This window comes from Balaenoptera borealis, assembly GCF_965194805.1.
Source record: "Balaenoptera borealis genome assembly, chromosome: 1".
Lineage (NCBI taxonomy): Eukaryota > Metazoa > Chordata > Mammalia > Artiodactyla > Balaenopteridae > Balaenoptera > Balaenoptera borealis.
The window spans coordinates 150,235,676-150,257,736 of NC_138860.1; the positions used below are offsets into that span (position 1 = coordinate 150,235,676).

Sequence of the window (22,061 nt, forward strand, 5' to 3'; positions counted from 1 at the left end):
TGTTGCGGAGCACAGGCTGTAGGTGCACAGGCTTTGGTAGTTGTGGCACGCGGGCTCAGCAGTTGTGGCTCACGGGCTCTGGACTGCAGGCTTAGTAGTTGTGGCGCACGGGCTTAGTTGCTCCGTGGCATGTGGGATCTTCCCAGACCAGGGCTCGAACCTGTGTCCCCTGCATTGGCAGGCAGATTCTTAACCACTGCGCCACCAGGGAAGCCCTGTATTAGTTATTATTATCATTTGGATTTGTACCATAATTTGTTACCAAACCATACTGATGGACACAAGGATTGCATCAAATTTTCACCATTATGAACAATGTACACACATATTATTGTACACACATATTTGCACAGTTTGGGAGTCTTTTAAAAGGAGAAATGGTGGATCAAAGCATATAAACATTTTGTTTTAAAAGATATTGATGGGGCTTCCCTGGTGGCGCAGTGGTTGAGAATCTGCCTGCTAATGCAGGGGACACGGGTTCGAGCCCTGGTCTGGGAAGATCCCACATGCCGCGGAGCAACTAGGCCCGTGAGCCACAACTACTGAGCCTGCGCGTCTGGAGCCTGTACTCTGCAACAAGAGAGGCCATGATAGTGAGAGGCCCGCGCACCGCAATGAAGAGTGGCCCCCGCTTGCCGCAACTAGAGAAAGCCCTCGCACAGAAACGAAGACCCAAGACAGCCAAAAATAAAATAAATAAATAAATAAATTTAAAACAAAACAAAAAAACAGCACAGGGTGTTTTCTTAAAAAAAAAACAAAACGATATTGACAAGTCATCCTCTAAAAACTTGTGCCAGTTTGTTGTCCCACCAACAGCTTATGCGAATGCCCATTTCTCCACATCCTCACCAATGACAGGTATTATCATTTAACAAAATCTTTCCAACTTGAATGAGGCTGAACATCTTTTCATATCCTCATTATCCGTCTCTATTTTTCTGTGAATTATCTGTTCTTATCCTTTGCCTGTTTGCAATTGTAGTGTACTTTTGGTCAGTGAATTCTTATTGGGCAATAATGATAGGCTTGATAAAAAAAAGTCTGGGAAGACTTGGTACCAAACTGCTAACAGTGTTTACCTCCAGGGAGTGACCATATAGGAAATGAGGGGGACAGTTTCATTTTTATTTTGTAACGTCTTATTTTACAATGAATTTGTATCACTTTGGTAATTGAAAAAAATACATAGGAAAACAATAACAACAACAACAACAACAAATGTTTGGCCTGGATTCTCACGGCTGGAAATTCATGTTGGGTTCAAGTTTTTATTGATCACAACTTATTTTTTGGTTCATATGCAAAAAACATTTATTGAAAGCCTCCTAGTTAGCTGGCACTGCCCTAGGCACTTTCATAGGCCTTTCATCCTCATCCCCACAACAGCCCTGTGAGGTAGGAATTGGCCTCATTTTACAGAGTTCATAACAGGTAGGAGATTATTGCTTGTACCTCTATTTGCCACATGTTTTCATGGGCTAGAGGTTCTTATTGGTTGGTGAGTCATTGGTCAAGAGGTGTCACTGGTCAGGGGTTCTTACAGGTTGCTCTAAGTTTCAAATAATCAAACTACTAGAATTTTCCCCAGACAGGAGTGATGGGGTAGGTGGGATAAGAGTGGAGGAAGGAGAGTCAGTAGTCTCTCCCTTGTAGCACCATTTGAGTTCGCTTTGGTCACTCGTGAACAGTGAGGGGAGGGGACAGTGGGAGAGGAGGGAAAGTAGTTATAAGTCTTCTCGCTTCTTCAGGATGAGCTTCCTCACAAGCGCTGTAATCTGGGGCCTTATCTCCTCCACCGACACGGTTGGGTCCCAAGCCTCTATCACCTTTCCATCTGGGGCCACTAGGTACTTCCAGAAGTTCCAGGTGGGCTCCTTTCCAGAAGTCTCTAGAGCAAAGGAAGAAGGAGAGCAAAGTGTGCTTCCCTGTGTCCCATCTCCTGGAATTCCACTATTGGTGTCCATCTCTCCCTTGAAGTAGTGGTTCTATTAGTTAGAATGAACTGGAAAGCTTTTAAAAATCCTGATGCCCAGTCCATAACCCCATACCACTTAAGTAAGAATATCTGGGGGTGAGACTCAGGCATCAGTATTTTTCAAAAGCTTTCCAGGAGATTGCAATCTGGTGCCCAGGTTGAGAACTACTGCTTTATGATTCTGTGAAGTGCTGGGTAAGGCAATATCAGATCTTCCTTTATTAATGACCTCAAACTACTACACAGTCTATATCCTATTTTCTGATTAAATCTCAATGGTTTCCAAATGTTAGTCCATGGACTCTCTGCATCTGAATCATGGTGGTGGTGGTGGTGGAGGAGGGGGGCTTAATATAAACAGATTCTTGGGCTCTGCTTCAGTAGGTCTCAGGCTAATGCATTTTTAAGAGCTCCCCAGGTGCTTCTAAAGCACAGCCAGATTTGATCTATAACTATGGGAAGTGAGAAGGAACTAATAAAAACACACAGGGAAAAAAAAACAAATATTAGGATTGACCCACAAAGCAAAATTCAGATTGCCTCAGTAAGGGACCTTTTGTTTACTACACTGTTGTTTGTTATTTACTCTTCCAGGTGAATGGATTGGCTGGGGGTGGTAGTGAGGGATATGAAGGCAACCAGAAGCATGGAATAGGAGGTGGGAGAAGGCAAAAATGGAGCCCCCAAAGGAAGGGAAAGGCCTGAGAAAGGAAACAGGACTTAATGACAAGCTTGGCTAATGACCCCATTTTGTGGTTCTGAGGCTTCTGCAGAAGGAATCTATTTCTCAAATATTAAGATCTGTTTGGTTTTTTTATGGCTGCGCCACACAGCTTGCTCGGGATCTTAGTTTCCCAACCAGCGATTGAACCCAGGCCGGGTAGTGGAAGTGCCGAGTCCTAACTGCTGCAATGCCAGGGAATTCCCAAATCTGGTATTTTAGCTCAGAAGGTTTCTCTCCTGTGGCCTACACACTTTGCCTCTGACTCAGGACAGGAGATACGGTCCAGCCTTCTCCAGGCATGTGGCGTCCCCTGCCTGCAGCTAAGTCCATAAGCTCAACTAATTCACACTGACTAAAATCTGAGGGTCCAGTCTCCTTCTAGGAGCCCCTGCAGATGGAAACAGGCACCCAGAGAAGTCTGCAAGAGTGACTCTGAGGGAGAACTGCAAGGCAGCAGGGGCGGAGATATTCTTAGGCAGGAATACTGCTCAGCTCATCCTCAAAGATTAGCGCTAGAACAGACCGTCAACCCACCTGTGCGGGTCTAAGGGGCCCCAGGTCACCCAGCCAGCCAGTAGCTTCTGCTGCCCAGGGAGCCACAGCCTCAGCCAGCTGAGGGAAGGTGAGGGAAAGGCTCAGGACTCACGGATCAGGTACTTGAAGGCAGGGTGGGCACCAGTGCCGGTGACTGTGATCTTGCTAAACATGGGGAAAGAGACACTGTAGGTGCGGCGGGCAAAGCTCTCAATCTCCTTGTTGCTGTTGGGCTCCTGCTGGCCAAACTGGTTGCAGGGAAAGGCAAGCACGTTGAAGTGGTGAGGTCCCAGGTCCCGCTGTAGCTGTTGCAGGGCCCGGTAGTGCTGGTCTGTGAAGCCACACTCGCTAGCCACGTTCACCACCAGGGACACCTGGGTGGCAAAAGCAAAACCCAGACACATACACAAACCAGTGAAGAGGCACACACTTGTACATGGCCTGACATGCCCACGTATGTGATGCCCCCTCAACAATTAATGCTCTCTCATAAACATGCAGGGTCTTACAGACATGTGTGAAACACATACATAAACATTCATGAGAATAAGTACACAATACACATGAATGAGTATGCCTGTGCCCCACGACACAAAGATACATTAGCACACATCACACATGCCCACAAACACACAGAACACCATCACAGAGAGAGGCACACATACTGGTGAACTCACATCAGGAGGTGATACAGGAGAGAGAAAAGGCAGACCTGGGTTCAATTTCTGGCTCAGTCAACTAGCGCTCATCATTCTACACTGTAGTTGCCTATACATGTGTTGGTTTTCCTTCTAGAATGTGAACCCACTGAGGGCAGGAGCTATGTTCACTTCATTACTGGGCCTGACACATGGAAAAGTCTCAGAAAGTATGTGCTGAATGAATAAGTAAGTGTGCACATATATATGATCACCTGAATGGGTACATAGACAGGCATGGTTTTCTTGATAAAAGGATCCCAAGAACCTCAGGGCAATCCCTTTTTGCCCCTCTCCCTCCAGCAAAACAAATACCACTTTCTTCTATCACTAGACTAACCCTTAAATTTATGATTGCCTTATATTTATTTATTGCCGTTCGGTGATAAATATAAATCTGGCTGATGGAACTTGATTATATTACTGCAGTTACAATTTTGGCACCAATGCTATGTTTTTAGCTTCTAGTTATATATTAGTAAAGGATTTAAATTCTCACCCTGTGTTTAGGTAGCCAAGCCCTATCTCTCTGGCCACTTTTTATTTTATTATTAGTTTTAAAATTTTATTTATTGATTGATTGATTTTTGGCTGCGTTGGGTCTTTGTTGCTGTGCGTGGGCTTTCTCTAGTTGCGGCAAGTGGGGGCTACTCTTTGCTGCAGTGCATAGGCTTCTTATTGCTGTGGTTTCTCTTGTTGCGGAGCACAGGCTCTAGGCACGCAGGCTTCAGTAGTTGCAGCACGCAGGCTCAGTAGTTGTGGCTCACAGGCTCTAGAGCGGAGGCTCAGTATTTGTGGCACACAGGCTTAGTTACTACACGGCATGTGGGATCTTCCCGGACCAGGGATCGAACCCATGACCCCTGCATTGGCAGGCGGATTCTTAACCACTGCGCCACCAGGGAAGTCCTGGCCACTTTTTAGAAGAGGCAGGATTATACCAGCTGGCTCCATAAAGAGGGCCACCTTCCAGGGGCAGCCTGGGGCACTGGACATGCTCTGGCACAGACTGCTGAGGCTGGATAGGGTTTCTCAACCTCAGCACTACTGACACTTGGGGCTGGATAATCTTTGTTGTGATGAGGCTCTCCTGTTCATTGTAGAATGTTTAGCAGCGTCCCTGGCCTCCACCCACTAGATGCCTAGTCTTAACAATCAAAAATGTCTCCCAGACATTGCCGAATGTCCCCTGGGGAAAAAGATCGCCACCAGCTGAGAACCACTGAGCTAGGTGATGAGAACCACTGTGCTGTATCTCCCTCACCCATTCCTTGGGGCCACAGGCTGTTAGAACAACCTCCCCCATTTTGTCAGCATATGCCATATTGCGCCTGTGGTGGTGAGAAACCGGGACTCTTAGCTCCCTTCACTAGTCAGAGGTCTTCCTCTTTCTTCTCCTCTGGATCCTTGGGCATTGAGAGCATTAAAGGTTGTTTATGTCTAACCTGCATCTTGTGTGTCTGCCCATACTTTTGGAAGGAGGGAAATCCTATTTCTATTTCCGTGCCTGAATCCAAAAAGCTTATCTTTAAAGTGAACAAAACACAGACAGATACACCTAAATACACACAGTAAATTTACATATACGTATACAAACACAGATGCAGACTCAGATGAGTACACAGAAGCAAGCAAACAAATAAACCATTCACATACACACTACACACAGGCCTGTATGTACATAACCTCACAGTGTAGGCAAGGGCATTCCTGAGTGTCACCCATTTATCTACACTCAACACTGGTCTAAATGACTGTCTTCCCAGTTAGCGTGAGGGCACAAACCATACAATTTTGCTCATGGCTATGTCTTCAGGGCTGGACCCAGTGGCAGGCATGTAGTGCCTATAAAGAAGCCAGTGTTTTTTGCTTCCAATTTTTAAAAAACCCATGGTAGAATACACATAATGAGCCAGTAGCTATTTGCAGGTGAATGAATGACCATATTGCCCAAGTGGCAAACCAAGCTTGGGTTAACACACAGTTTCATTTACAGTTTCCCTGGACTGACTGACTGTTCCTGGTTTCCCTCTAAAGCTGGAAATAAGCTGGAAATTAAGACATGGGCTCTGGAACTGGACTGCCTGGGTTCAAATTCTAACTCTACCTCGTAGCAGGTGTGTGACTTCGTTTGTTGTTTTTTTTTTTCAGTTTCTTTCTGATTGATTTCTAGGCCTCTTGCTCCAGTGCTTTTTAGGATTTACCAATGACCTAAAGGATGAAAACACTCAGAAGTCTGGGACTACTTTCCAGGTAATTTTTCTCCAGGATTTCTGTTCCTCACATTCTGGATGCCTTATTACTTCTGAAAACAAATAGCCTTTGTCTGTTTTTGTCTTAGCACTTCTTACTATTAGGAATTACATTGTTCATTTCTCTGTTCCTTGTTTATTGCCTCTCTCCTCTCCACCTCATATAAACTCTGTTAAAGGGGAAACTTAGCTGTTTTGTTCACCGTTGTATCCCCAGGGCTGGCACAGTACTTAGTATACAGTAGGTGCTCAATAATAAATAATGAATTAATGAGTAGCAGAGCTGGTCAAGTGCTAAACCTGGGGCTCTCTGGTGAGCTGCACCAGAGGGAAGGGAAGGCCTGAATGGGAATGGGCCCTGCTCTTACTGGCCCTTTGCCCTGAGTCTTGGATGAGGTTCCTGCTGGGGCCCAACAAACAAACACAAGCACAGAGCACTCTACCAAGTGCTTCCACATTGTCACCTCATTTGAAACTCACAATACCTTGGGCGGGGGGGCAATCAGGACAAGGACTACTATCTCCAGCACTCCCAGGATAATTGAGAATTCCAAGGCTTAGAGAGTACTTTCTTCACTAAGGATGCCCTTGCTCCTGGGAGAAGAATGCTAACAGCCATGTGTGTGTGTGTGTGTGTGTGTGTGTGTGTGTGTGTGTGTGTGTGTTGTGGTCCGTCCAAATCTGGATGCTGGGTCTCCCTGTCCATTAGAAATCAACTCCCCACCCTTTCCACACCACAGCCTCAGGTCCACCTTGAGAAGTGAACTTGGAGGGCTCTTCATTACACACAGTGCAACATTTCGGTCTCTGAATGTAGCGTTCAAGGCCCCTCTTGGTCCCTCCCTACCCTCTTCAGCCTCATCTTTCACCCTCATGCTTTATACTCCTTCAAGCACAACTGCTTGAAGACCTCCCCACCCGCATCACCATTCTTGCTGTTTAGTTCTGAGTCTTGGCATTTGACAGTTGTCTTTGCCTGGAATGCTCTTCTTGGTCTTGCTAAAACTCACTCTTGTTTCAAAGACTCACCCAAACACACTTCCTCTCTCAAGTCCTCTCTGAGCTGAGATTCCCTCTCGGTAAGGAGGTAGCAGTTATACTGGATGACACTTAAATCTCAGCCTGAGCTGCCAGCTTAAAAGTTTGCCTAGAGTAGGCCACGGATGGATAAGCGGTTCTCCTCCAGGCTCCGTGCTTTCTAGCGCTGTGTGACCTTCCCTCTCTGGGCCTTAGTGTATGTACTACTCTCTAAAGGATGATCTGTGTAAGGTCCCCGTGTGTCTGAAATGATAACTCCCTCTGCACCGAGCTTTCATTTCCACAATGTTCTCACTGGACTTAATATCACCAGCTCCCTCTGTTCCGGACGTGGAAACTGGGGATGGGAGAGACAAAGGCCGTAGGATGCTAGGGTTACTTTTTAGACCAGTGCGTGAGAGGCTGGGCCCTGCTGCCCAAAATCGCTGGGAGGGAAATCGGCGGCAGCAGCGAGAGTTTCGGGTTTCACCGTGCGCCGGGCCATGCCACGTAGTCGAGGGACAGACCCGGCGCAGGATCCGGGGGCGCCGCGCCCGGGGGGATGCCTGGGTAGGGGTGGGGAGCCAGGGCGGGGTGGCCGGGCGGCCAGAGCCCCTCGGAGCCACACCCGGTAGGGTCCCGGGCCGCCGGGCGCCCCCGTCAGGCCCCGGCTGGGCGGCGCCGAGGCCCGGCGGGCGGACACTCACCGAGCCGCGGTACTTCTCCAGAGACACCAACTTGCCCCGGATGTTGACCGCCTTAAAGTCGTAGAAGTCCTGATCCCGCTGCGCGCAGGCCGTAGCCGCCAGCAGCAGCCACCCTGCCGCCAGTGCCGCCACCATGACTCGCTCCCGAGCAGGCGGCGTGGCAAGGGCAAAGGCAGGGCTGGGGTCACGGGCGCGGGGGGCGGGAGGAGGCGGCCCCGGCTCCAAGCGGCCAGCCGGGCAGGACGCGCCCCCTTCTTCTCCGCGGGCGGTGGACCGCCGGGCTCTGGACCTCAGTCTCCCCATCTGTACTGCGGGAGCGTTGGACTCCGCGCCCCTTCCCGGACCCTAGAGCCATGGTTTCAGGATTCTGCCCACTGAGACCGGAATTCGTTTCAATGAGGTTCCCTCTTGCTCCAGGATGCAGCGACTAGGTAGGGAAATGGAGGTGGAAAACTGCATCTGGGAGCTCAGCTAGTTTTTAATTAGTGCAGTGCCCTTATGCTGGTCGCTGCACCTCTCTGGGCCCCAGTTTCTCCATCTGTTGCCTTCCTGACGCCCTTAGACAGTACAGAATGAGACTAATAGAAAAATGGATGTGAAACTTTTTGTCAGCTGAATGGTGCCTACGAACTTTAGGTGAATGAATGGACGTCCCCTGAAAGGGATGAGAGAGGAGAAGAGAAGAGAGAGGGCCTATTTCAGTTTGGGTTCCTGGGAAGCAGATTCTGAGATGGAGATTGCAGTGCAGGGTGTTTATGAGGGAGTGCCCTTGGGATCCACACCTGTGGAAGGGAGGGGGAGGGAACAGGAGTGGGCAGAAGTCCAGAGGTCCACGCAGGCCCGAGGACAGTCATGGCTGACCCCACAGGGGCTCTGGAACTAGAATGGCCCATCAGAGTTGTCCCCAGATGAGCTAAGATGACCAGACCGGGCCTCTAATATCCCTGCCTTCATCTTTTATGGGATGTGGGGCCATCTGGGAAGGGCTATGACAGGAGCCAAGGGGGCCCTGTCCCTGGGGGGCTGACAGTTAAAGGCTCTTCACTGACAGAATTCCCAATAGCTGGTGTTACAAGTCTTCACTGATGGGGGATCTGGGCAGCACTTCACAGTGTCTCCCAAACTTGGAAAACCCTTATGGAGCCCCACTAAGTGCCAAGCACGGTGCTGGGTGCTGACACTGTACTAGTTCTCCAGGAGCTCACAGGCTGGCTTGAGAAAACTGGAGCTTTCATGTAATGCAGTACAGGCTAAGCACTTACACAGTCATTCAACAAACACTTCTTGAGCACCCATTCTACACCAGCTTCTGTTCTAGGTGTCCCTCATGCAGTGATAAACAAGACAGCATGGGGGAGACAGTTATCAAATCATTCATAAATAGCTCTAAAATTACTATTGTGGTAAGTGCCACCTAAACTAGCCTGGGGAGGGGGCACAAGGAGGGCTTTCCAGAGGAAAGAAGTTTTGAGGTGAGCTCTGAAGAATGAGTAGAAATTAGCCAGGGTAAAGCAAGTGCAAAGGTCCTGAGAGAGAAACATGGTGCATTGAGAAACAAAGACTAGTTTGGCTGGAGCAGAGAGAGCAAAGGGTGAGAAGAGAAAGGTGGAGAGGCAGCGCAGGGGTGAGGTCACACAGACCTGGCAGGCCACAGTGAAGATTATGGTCTTTAAGCCAAGAAATGAAACTTCTTTCCTTTTTTAAGCAGGGGAGAGGCAGTGAGTCCTATGTTGTAGAAAGATTCCTCTGGATGGTAAGGGGCAAGAGCAGATGTGCTCCACATGCTGGGATAGAGGAAGCTCTGGGGTTTTGTGGCCATTGCTAAACTAGCCGTCAGGAAAAGCCTCCTGGGGGTAGTAACACCAGAATCATGTCTTGAAAGAGGAATGGGAATTCTCCAGTTTGGGAAGGGGGAGGGGAAAGATGTCAGCTGAGGGAACAGTGTCTGTGAAGACACAAAGCCCAAGAGAAGTGCTTGGCTGTTGGCTGAGAAGGGGTTTGGGGTAGATGAGGCTGGAGGGATCATCAGGGGCCAGATGGAGAAGGGTCTTGAGAGCCAAGCCAAGGAGCTTGGACTTCACTCTCTAGACCAGCGGTCCTCAACCTTTTTGGCACCGGGGACTGGTTTCGTGGAAGACAATTTTTCCACGGACTGGGGGTGGGGCAGGGGATGGTTTCGGGATGATTCAAGTACATTACATTTATTGTGCACTTTATTTCTATTATTATTACATTGTAATATATAATGAAATAATTATACAACTCACCATAATGCAGAATCAGTGGGAACCCTGAGCTTGTTTTCACTTGCCACTCACTGATAGGGTTTTGATATGAGCCTGCAAGCAATTGATTTATTATAGTCTCTGTGCAGTCAAACCTCTCTGCTAATGTTAACCTGTATTTGCAGCCGCTCGCCAGTGCTGGCATCACTGCCTCAGCTCCACCTCAGATCATCAGGCATTAGATTCTCATAAGGAGCGCACAACCTAGATCCTTCGCATGCTCAGTTCACAATAGGGTTCGAGCTCCCATGGGAATCTAATGCCGCCGCTGATCTGATAGGAGGCGGAGCACGGGCGGTAATGCGAGGGATGGAGAGTGGCTGTAAATACAGATGAAGCTTCACTCACTCGACCGCCGCTCGCTCACCTCCTGCTGTGCGGCCCGGTTCCTGACAGGCCACAGACTGGTACCAGTCCGTGGCCCGGGCCTTGGGGACCCCTGCTCTAGACTGCGGCATGCAAAGATTTTGAAGCTGGGCACAAGATTATACAGTTAATAGGACTCAAACCCGGGACTTCAGATTCAGAACATGAGGTCTTTCTGTACTACTAAGGCAACCTCTCTCTTCAGAAGCAGGTAACATTATACGGAGAGGTGGAGAATAGGAAAAAGGGTACTCTAGACAAGGGCCAAGGCAGAAATAAAGTACTTCCGCCCTTCATACTCCTTCCTCACACCCTTCTTGTGCGAGTCTTGAGCCTCTCATGGGTCCTGTGGAGTTAAATGGTCCCCTCTTCTCTGCTTTGCCCTTGTGAACATTTTGGTCTCCTTCCCTTGGGTGTCCCAATAACCAGGAGTTCTCAAATTCTGCTCCACACAACTTGGAGTTTTGCAAGCTTGGCCAGGCTATTTCCTGTTAAAGTCCAGATAGGTAGGCATTTCTAGTAAGCAGAGGGGGAAAAAAATTATAATGAAATGTCTCTCACTTGTAAATTTCTCTCTGGGCTTTTCCCTCCTCCCTAATCATGCTTCAGAACCTAGCTCAGATATTATCCCCCTCTGCTACTACACGTAATCATTCTCTCCTCTCTGTCGCCTTTGTACTTAGGACATTTTCCCGTTAGTGGGTTGATGATAATATTGTATAGTTGTCTGTTTCCATGGCTTACCTTCCCCATCAGACTGTGAGCTCCTTGGGGGCAGGCAGGATTGTACCTAAATCATCTTTGTGCTCCCTGGCACGTGCTAGCTACTCGGTAAATACTCATTTTTCTTAAGCCTTCTGGTGACTTTTACTACTTGGCTATGTTGGAATCTAATATGAAATGTTGATTTTAGCCATCAGTGTATATTTTATCATTTTATTTTCAGTCCACTATGAATTTTTGGTGTTCCTGAAAGAGCACAGCTATTTCTAGGTGGTCCATCTATACAAACAGGAGACCTACAGGCACAGACAAATGCACACACAGTCTCAGCTGAGCACCTTGAGGAGTAGAGGACTCAATTGTGGATCCCCCCATATTCCTCTTTCCCATAATAAGCTCAAACAAGCTTTTTATGGGTATTCAGAATACCTATTAATGTTTTGTTTGTTCAACAAATTGTTGAGCACCTACTATGTACAAGACACTAATTTAAGGGCCAGGAATATAGTAGTTAATAAAACAGACAAAAAATTCTTGAACTTACATTCTAGTGGGAACAGGAAAGGATAATAACTAAAATTTATAATATGGAACATATAGTACATGAGATGGTGATAAGCAAGAGAGAGGGATAGAGAATGTGGTGGTGGGGTGGGAAGGGATTGCAACTTTAATTCAAGGGATCAGGGATCCTCACTGGGAAAGTGGCATTTGAGCAAAGATCAAAGAAAGAGAGCAAACAATGGGGAAAACTGGAAGAAAATTAACATACTAGGTAGAGGAAACAAGTAAAAGGCCCTGAGACAGGAAGTGATGTGTTTGGAGAACAGCAAGGAGGCTAGTGTAGCTGCAGTGGAGTGAGGGAGGGGAACCGTAGCAGGAGATGAGGTTAGAGAGGTAATGGGATAGGAGTGGGGGCAGAGACTTATAAGGCATTTTAAAGACATAGGCTTGGAATCTGAGTGAGGTGGGAAGCCATTGAAGAGTTTTAAGCAGGGGAATGACATTTCTATTTTAACAGAATCACTCTGACTGCAGTATTGAAATAAGGAGAGCAGTCAGAAGGCTATTGCAATCATCCACGTGGGGGAGCATGGAGGCTTAGATCAAAGTGATGGCAGTGGAAGTGGTGGGATGTAGTCAGATTCTGAATGTATTGTGAAAGTAGAGGCAAAAGGATTTCCTAATAGGTTGGATGTAGGGTATGAGAGAAACAGAAGAGTCATGGATCATTTCAAAGTTTTTGGTCAGAGCGACTGGAAGGATGAAGTTGCCATTAATTGAGATGAAGACACCATCTTCATTCAGCAGGGACAACTGGTTTGCAATGGGACATCAGGAGTTCAGTTTTGGACATGTTAAGTTTGAGTTGCCTATTAGCAGTGCTTTGCTGGTAAATGTTTAATGACTGGCTCCCTAGGGGAAAAAAGGTGTGTGTGTGTGTGTGTGTGTGCACGCGTGCACGTGTGTGTGTGTACCCATAGAAGTTTATTATAAAGTTTACTCATATAAATGATGCATAGCAAATAATTCACAAATAATAATAAAATATACAATACTCCTTACTGTGAATTCCACATGGCCAATTTATTCTCACAGAATGCTTTAATCGATTTTTGCCAAACTTGTATTGGCAGCCAACTAATGGCTGCAACTGCTGAACAAGGATAGTTCTAGGATGAACGTTTGTTGATATTTTCATTTGCATTAATCGTAAGATGAAAGTGAAACAATAAAGACATGTTGGAACTTCACTAGTCAATGACACAAGTGTCTTCTTTGCTGAATTGGATAGTAGTTTTCCAATACTAGAAGAATATTTCCTCAAGTTTTTAATGTTATTTACAGTGTAATAGCTATAGACACAATACACTGTAAATTTATTCTGCATTATTAATATTTTTCCATCACTTTCTTAAGTCTAAGCAGTCAACAAAACAATAAATCAAGCTCTCACGGGTAGCATTTGCCAATTTCCGTGGTGTAATACTCTCACCATGGTTGATTTCAAGCTGCCAACATGATGTCACTGAACACGGAGTTAGCAAGGCATGCAAGAGTAGCACACCGTTGTATAGTATTTCCATAATACAGACAGAATGATGTAAATAACCCCAAGAGTATAAAAATAACAAAATATAGTAAAATAATTAGAAAGTGATGTTTTTAATATTACTTTTGCTTTTAATATAATTTATTTTATCTTTAAAATTTACATAATTTAATTTTCAGTAGTGGCTGTGTTTAATACTCTGGTTCCTCTTCAGATTGTATGAGTCTTTCGCCCTTTTCAGTAATAGCTGTGTTTAACAAGAGGCTGAAAAAATTCCTGGAAATGTAACAGTTGGCTCTAGGAGTCAGCTCCAGACACCACGCTTATCTCTAGTTAGGTTGGATATATGAGTCTGGATTTGGAGGAGAGATCTAGGTCAAAGATAGAAATTTGGGAGTGGACAGCACTGAGTATTTAAAACCATGACACTGGATGATGATGGAGAGTTAGTGTAAAGACAGTCCTTGGGACTCCAACGTTCAGCTTCAGGGAGATGAAGACATCAGGAAAATGAGAGGGAACCAGCAGAGGACACTGAACAAGAGTAGCCAGAGGAAGAACAAGAACCAAAAGAGTGCAATGTCATGGAGGCCAAGTGACAAATTTGTCCCAAGAAGGAGAGAGCGATAAATTGGTTAAATGCTGCTGATAAATCCAGTAAGAATAGGACTGAGAACAGAGCATTGGATTTAGCAATTTGTCCTCCACCAGTAAAGGGAATTAAACAAACAAAAATACAGTATTTTCATGCCTCTTTGCCGTTATTCATGCTGCTCCCTCTGCCTGGGTTTGTTTTTTTTTTCCTTCCTTATCCTTAGCAAGCTCCCTTACTGCTTCTAGGCTTTATCAGTCAGAGTGTCAGAAGGAAACAGATGACACACTGAGATTGGAATAATTAGACAAAGGTTTATTTACAAGGAGACTAATTTCAAACTTGTGGTTGGGGTGTAGAGGAAGACAAGGGATAGTTCAGGAACCTATCTGGGCTGTTAACACCCCTTGACCTGAATGGGTGGGGAAGGGGGGAGAAATTACAGAATCTGGAAAGAGTCTTGTTCATCAAGCCATCTTGAAAGGGGCAATTACCTTCAGAGGAGGTTCACAGCCAGCCCAAGGCAAACTTACAGGGAGGTAGCCAGGGAATTACTACCTGGCCCTTCCTCCCCTCCCTCTCACCAATCTCCTGCAAGGGTGTGGGCCCATACCTAAGTGGAACCCAGGGAGCAAAGGAGCCCATTGACTTACTCTGTTCAGCTTCAGTGTACTGGGAAGACAGTGAGTGGACAGTGGATCTAAAGGACCAAACAGAAGGTATTCAGCACACAAACTCAGCTCAAAAAACAACTTCTCTTTGAGGCTTTTCTCAATACCTTTAGGTAGTTAGATGCCCCTATATTATGCTTCCCTTTAACGTAGCACTTATGCTGTATTGCAGTGATCCTCAGTCCCAAGTGCACCTTAGAGTCACCTGGGGAGCTTTTAAAAAATACCGATATCCAGGCCCCATCCCAGACCAATTGAATCAGGAAGTCGGGGAATAGAGCCTCAACATTAACTAGTGCTTTAAAAAAAAAAAAATCCTCCGGGTGATTCTAAGATGCAGTCAGAATTGAGAACTACTGCTGTGCTTTCATTCCCTATCTACCTGTGCTTCCTTAAGGAGTCTGTGAGTGCTTTGAGGGCAGGACTATGTCTGATTCAAGCCTGTGTCTTTAACATGCAGCACAGAACCTGATACAGGGCATTAAAGAGTATGATGACTTCACATTTTGTGTAATTTTATTAGGATTGTGGTATATACGTTGCCTAGGGCCTTGTTTTTCAAACTGTGTGCTGCAATCCATTAGTACGTCATAGAATCAATTTAGTGGCTTGGAGCAGCATTGAAAAAAAAAAAAAAGAATTGAATAGAAAATACTGAGTGGGTCCTGTATAGCAAGGATTAGTATAATATTGTGAAACAGGTATGTGTGATCCAAACTATAATGTAAACGATGTTTCTACTATGGGTTGCATTCAAAATGCTTGAAATCCACTGACCTAGGACAAGTAATATAACTCCCTTTGCTTCTGTTTTGTTATCTTTAAAATGGGGCTAATAATAGTACCTCCTACCTCATGGGATTGTAATGAAGATGAAATAAGCTAACATATATAAAGTGCTTGGTGTCTAGCACAGAGTAAATAATCAACAGCAGCTGTTTTATTGTTCAACAACAAAAACATTTTAAAAAAGCAGAATATAAAATTTTGTTTATCCTGTGATTACTGCTGTATAATATTAGGCATACAGATAGATAAGGGCTTCTTGTCTTACTATTTCAGATCAGTTATTGTTAGTAAATGCTATGGCAATAAATAACCTTTTACAAATAGGAAGCTGTGTACCCAAGCTCTTTCCTTTTCTTGAGGCCAGGAACGTTGTGGGGCCTGATTGGGGCAGTGGAGGTACTGCCTTAGATTCTATCTGAGGCTCTGTCCTATTAATATCTCCACCGCAAATGACCAGTGCCCACAGGCTATCTCTGCACCTGCTCTTGGAAAATTAACACAGCTCTGTTTAGAGGCCCCGGGAGGAGGGACTCAGCAGGGCTTACTTATTTAAGTACCCAAAGCACTTAGCAGCATGCCTGCCTGGCACTCAATAAATTTGGGCTAAATTGAATTGAACTATTGATAACTGTTGTGTGACCTTCATCAAGTCACTCCCACTCTCTGGCCCGGAGCTTCCTGTGTGTAAAGTAAGGGAGATTGCATGGAAGGTTAGAGGTAGAAGGCACCTCTGATTTTATAAGTGGGGAAGCTAAGACTCAACTAGGAAAAGGGACTTGCCCAAGTTCACACCACAAGTTAGTAGAGAGGCAGGGGCTATAGCTGAAGTCTCTCCACTCCATAGTAAGGCACTTTCTACGGCATTGTATTGTCAATCCAATTCTTTAATTCTAGGAAACAGAGACAACAAACTAAAGATACACATAGTAGCAGGGATAGATCTTAAAAAATATGTACACAAGTGTACAAAGTAAGTTACAGAATGAGAACCATAATCTGGCACCATTTACATAAATGTAAACTGTGTGTACACAATATGAAAACACACATTTACAAGAACAATATAAAGTTACACAATAAATACATTAAAGAGTTATCTGTAGGGGTCGGGAGAAGAAAGAGGGTAGAAGGGAATAAATAAGTAGATAAGATGGAAGACCAGAGAAGACAACTGAATAATATGTTTAACTCAACTCTCTGCACTTGAAGTCAAAAACTAAAATAAAATAAAATAACCTCTGCTTTCTCGTGGATTTTATTTCTAGCAGTATGTGTAAAATGCAAAGCACATAGGCTCCGTCATTGAATTCTAAAAATCTCCCTCCTCTCCCTGGCCTCTACCCTCATTTAGGCCTCAGCTTCTCTCACTGGGACTCCTGGAGCAGCTTTCCCCTTGATCTCCCTACCTCCACCCTTGCTCCATCCAATCCAATGCAATTTTCCATAGAGGAACCAGAATAATCTTTGTCACGCAAAAATCTGATCCTGGTTCTCCATGGTTTAAATACCTTCAGTGGCTTTGTAACAAAATGACCTAGGCAGCGTGGAGCAGTGATCGAGCACGCTGGAGTTGTCCGAGTGCGTGTGTAGCCCAGTTCTGCCATGTTCTGTGGGATTTTAAGCAAGTTAATTAACCCTACTGTGCCTCAATTTCCTCATCTATAGAATAGGAATAATAGGCACCTACTCATTTTGTGGTTGGCACGTTAAATAAATGTAAAGTATTTCAAACAATGCCTGTTACACCACAAACATTTAGATATCATGATTGTTATTCCCAGGCTCTTAACAGTTTGGGTCGCATGTAACCCTTCAGTCTCACGTCCTGCCTCTTACTTCTCGTTTCTGATGCCTGGAAGGCCTTGCTTCCTCTCCCTTGCCTGGTAGACTCCTACTTGATTAGAAGTCCCTTTCTCCGGGAAGTCATGCTTCAGTTCCCTTGCCTCAGATGGGGTGCAGTTGATGGGGAGTCCTTTCTCTGTGCTCCTCAGACCCCTGTGTATTTATCCCTGTCGTGTTGTAAATTTCTCTTCAAGTGTCTGTTTGCCAAACACGTAGAGCCTCGCACATTGTAGGTATTCAGTAAACATTTCTTTTTAAAAACTTTTTATTGATGAATAATATATGTACAGCAAAATTAATATATCTTAAGCATACAGCCTTAATAAATTTTTGAAAACTGCACACACCATATAACCTGCACCCACATCTATAAACAGAACATTTCCAGGACTCTGGAAGCCCTCCTCATGCCGCCTTCTAGTCACTACCTCCCAAGTCCCCAGTCCTGACTTTTGCAGCATAGATTACTTCTGCCTGTTTTTGTACTTTATCTAAGTGTAATCATGTAGAATGTACTCTTTTCTATCTAGGTTCTTTCACTCATCTTATGTTTCACTCAGTCTTCAATATTTCATATTTTTGTGTATAGTTGTAGATTGTTCATTCTCCTACTGTGTGTATACTATTAAGTTGTATGAATATGCTATAACTTTATCCATTCTACTGTTGATGGGCACTCAATAACTATTTCTTGAATAAATGAAGAAATCTGTCCATTCTGCTACATTTTGTATTTCTTGAGGAAAGAGACTGGATTTTATTAATCTTTAAGTCCCCAGGACCTAGCACAGGGCCTGGCACTTGGTGGGAGCCCAATGAGTATTTGAGGAATGAACTGATGCATAATTCCCCTGAGACTTTGTAATTAAACTGGTCACTTCCCCATCCTTGGTGGGGCCCCAGCTTCAGAGCCCTGGGTGATGCAGGTGAGTTGCTAGGCAACAGCATGAGGTTGGCTCCGGGGTCACAGTGGAGAGTATGCTGCGGAGGAGGCTGAGGCTGAGGTAATTGGAAACATTTCTATTCAGCAGCCTCTGAACTGCCTCTGGTTTCTCCCCTCCAGCCCATCCCCCACACAGCTGCAGGAGGGATCTTTCTAAAACAGGCATCGGACACAGCATGCTCTATTCCAAAACCTTTGAGCTCTCAGTTGAGGGAACTAAGGTTCTGAGATTTGAAATAACTTGTCCAATGTCCACAGAACAAGTCAAGTGCAGAGCTAAACCCAGGTTTGTCTGATTTTAAAGCCCAAGCCCTGGACTTCCCTGGTGGCGCAGTGGTTAAGAATCCGCCTGCCAATGCAGGGGACACGGGTTTGAGCCCTGCCCAGGAAGATCCCACATGCCGTGGAGCAACTAAGTCCGTGCGCCACAGTTACTGAGCCTGTACTCTAAAGCCTGCGAGCCGCAACTACTGAAGCCCGTGCGCCTAGAGCCCCTGCTCCGCAACAAGAGAAGCCACCACAATGAGAAGCCCACGCACCGCAACGAAGAGTAGCCCCCGCTCGCCGCAACTAGAGAAAGCCCGCGCGCAGCAACGAAGACCCAATGCAGCCAAAAATAAATAAATAAATTTAAAAAAAAAACAAAGGGCTTTAAAGCCCAAGCCCTTTCCAGTATTTTGATTTTGAACAAGTTGGATCTGGGGTGCCCACAGGTCATTAGGTGGAGTGATTCAGGAGTTCGTGGGTCACATTGATGCCCTCCCCATCAAAGTCTTCAATGGGGTAGGTACTTCAGCAATAAGCAAGAACGAGAAGGCTGGGAGACCAGTTCTGTGTGGGAGAAGGATGACCTTGATGGTTCCCTACAACTTGGTATCTGGGGTTCCAATTGGTGGGCTTTGATCCAGAGAACAGCAGCATCAGGACACCAGGGCCTCTCTGCCTAACCTCACTGACCCCAGAAAGGCATAACATAGTGGTAAGTACTTGACCCAGACTGGAAGAACAGAGTAGGGCTGCCAGGAAAGGATTCTAGGACAAAGGGATTAATTTTGAACAATGAGTAAGAGATCAGGTAGATACAAGGGGAATGTGATGAAGGCAGTTCAAATGTCTAGATGTATGAGTTTAGGAGAGATTTAATAATCTGGTTGAAGCCTACTTTCCTAGGTGAAGTTAAAGTTCTTTCAAGCATTCATTCATTCATCCATTCCACAAATATTTCTTGGTTGAGCCATGTACCCTATGCTTTAGTCATACTGAACTCACTGCTCCTAATACAATAAACAAAAGCTCTATGCCTCTCCAACCTTTGCATATGTACACAGTTCTATGGGAAACCATGGCAGTAAGTCAGTCTAGATGTGGGATGGAGAAAGGGCATGTGAAGGAAGGCTTCCAAGAGGAAGTGTCTTCCAAACTGTTACCAGAAAGATGTGTATTGTTAACCAGGTCAGGAAAGGGGAACAGGGAACTGGTTTAGATAGAGGAACAACATGTGCAAAGGTTCAAAGGCAAGACAGCATGGACAATCGGAAGAAGCTTCTCATGGCAAATTCTTACACATTCTTCAAGTTTCCACTCAAACATGTCCCTTCTCCTTGTGGAGCTGTTCCCAGTTATTCCAAGGAGACTTGCATCCTCTCCTGTTCCCTGAAGACTTACAATGTCTTTTCTTAGCGGATTCATTACATTATATTGTCATTTATCTGGATTGTAATATTTTGTACTTGTCTTTTCTCCTAAAGACCATACGTTCCCTGGAGGCAGGGAACTATGCCTGATTCTGCTTTGTGACAGCAACTAGTAAACAGTGGTACTATCCCTTTATATCCCCAAGTGAAAGGGGATTTTTTTCCACTCATCACTGGGAGAAGACTGGAGTGCTGTCCCTCCTACTCAGGGACCCCAGATTCCAATTTACAACCTACTGACTCAGTGTTACATGCTCAGTTTCCCTTAGACCTTCCCATTTTCCCCATCCTTTTGCTCACTGCCTTGTACCATCTGTACCTGTCCATCTCCTCCTCAGGCTGGAAGTCCTTGGAGAGTAAGGATCAGGGTGGATTAATACCTTGGCTCCTCAGTGCCTAGTACAATGCCTGGCACACAGGGAGTGCTTCTCGTTAATCACATGTGAAGGAGAAATATAAAGAACAATGAGTTGAATAATACATTCAGGGTGATTACAGACTCTAATTTAACTCAAAGACATCCCATTAAAAAAAATTCTTCTTTCCTGGTAGCAATTTTCTATTTGGGGCCAGTGACTTGGTTTATTGAGAGACCTTAAAGTGCTGTCGATGTGAGCCAAAGAAGGTTCAGAAAGCCTTTTCTTGGCAGGGACTCAGTCCTTTCTATTATGTCAGTTTCTTTAAACAAAAAAGGATTTAAAAAACCTTTTTTAATTGATTCTCTTCTAAACACTCAAAGAAAGAATGTCTGTCCTGTGGCTGGACTGTGATTGACTCTAAAGAATAAAGTGGAGGTCTCTTAATTGTAAGAACGTGGAATGTCTGAACCTCCCCTACTACATATTGAGTGTAATTGGCAATAATTTCCCCTTCCCCCACTCCCTGATTGAGAGACAGCTCACTTCGCATTAGAAGAAAACCAGACCACTAACCTGGGAACCTGAGTCTCGGAAAGAGTTTATTTTACCAGAGCAGGCTTCCAGAGGGAGCGGAAAGCAGGAAGCCTGCATTTTCTCTCTGCTTCAGTCCACCTGGTACCTGGACTTATCACCACGCTTATGATTGGCCTCAGCTTTCCCTCCTCCCTCTTGGGACACTTTGCAGCCTTCGAAATATTTGGGCAGATGTTTCCTGTGGAAAATATTCTACAGGGCTGCCCTCTGTTATATGAGTTTCTGGTAGAAGTATCAAAGGTCTGAAGCTGGGCCGCATATAGAGATCCTAGGAGGTATATTGTGCTTGTAAGTGATCTGTTGTAATATTAGAAAATTCCTTCTTAGAAATTTCTTCACATTACCAACAATTTAAAATCTCTTCTTCAGCAGGCAAACTTTGAAATATGTCAGACTCCTGGCCCTACCACTTATTGACTGTATAGTTTTAGACAAGTTGCCTAACCATCTCTGAAACTCAATTTCTTTTGAGGAAATAAATTTTTTTTTGAAATAACAGTTTCCACCTCCAAGGATTGTTATGAGGTAGAGAGAATAGGCATGTGAAAGAACCTGGCACATAGTAATCACTAATAAATTATAACCATTATTAGTGTTATACCTTGGAACCAGAGGCTCAGTTGGTTTCCATATAAACACTTGCACTGGAGCTAGGGAATTCCTCTAGGCTTCCCTTCCTACCTGCTGCTTTGCACCACCTAGTCCACTCTTTCCTGGGGTCCTGCTTGGCTTCACATCTTGACTCTTCCTTCTCATCTTGCTCTGTCTGCCTATAGTAATTTTGTTCCAATGCCTGGTTTGTAACTGACCAGGAAATATTTGATCAATCACTAAATGCAATCAGGGTTTGTATTAGTTTGCTAGGGCTGTCATAACAAACCACCACAGACTGGGTGGCTTCAAGAATAGAAATTTATTTTCTCTCAGTTCTGGAGGCTAGAAGTCTGAGATCAAGGTGTCTTCAGGTTTGGTTTCTCCTGAGGCCTCTCTCCTTGGCTTACATGTGGCCACCTTCTCACTGTATCCTTACATGGTCATCCCTCTGTCCACATATGCCCCCAGTGACTGTGTGTCCAAATTTCCTCCTTTCATAAGGACACTAGTTAGATTGAATTAGGCCCATCCTAATGGCCTCATTTTAACTTAATCACCTCCTTAAAGGCCCCATATCCGAATATAGTCACATTCTGAGGCACTGGGGGTTCGGGCTTCAACGTATGGATTTTGATGGAAGGAG

The 22,061-nt window shown here is 45.2% G+C and overlaps 1 protein-coding gene across 1 annotated transcript; it reads right to left on the minus strand.

The window, feature by feature from the left end:
• Nucleotides 1-1,110: 1,110 nt before the first annotated feature.
• On the minus strand, nucleotides 1,111-8,231 carry GPX7 (glutathione peroxidase 7). Its single transcript, XM_082371894.1, has 3 exons — nucleotides 7,914-8,231; nucleotides 3,352-3,613; nucleotides 1,111-1,894 (listed from the first exon to the last, which is right to left on the minus strand). The coding sequence occupies exons 1-3, from the start codon at nucleotides 8,214-8,216 to the stop codon at nucleotides 1,731-1,733; spliced, it is 729 nt and encodes a 242-aa protein (XP_082228020.1). The 5' UTR covers nucleotides 8,217-8,231; the 3' UTR covers nucleotides 1,111-1,730.
• Between the last annotated feature and the right edge of the window lie 13,830 nt (nucleotides 8,232-22,061).

Excerpts from the sequence above, each read along its gene's own strand:
- GPX7 (XM_082371894.1), bottom strand. The coding sequence starts at position 8,216 with ATGGGGAGACTGAGGTCCAGAGCCCGGCGGTCCACCGCCCGCGGAGAA. Across the intron at positions 3,614-7,913 it reads TGGAGAAGTACCGCGGCTCG|GTGTCCCTGGTGGTGAACGT; the intron begins GTGAGTGTCCGC and ends TTTGCCACCCAG. Across the intron at positions 1,895-3,351 it reads TGCCTTCAAGTACCTGATCC|AGACTTCTGGAAAGGAGCCC; the intron begins GTGAGTCCTGAG and ends CCTTTGCTCTAG.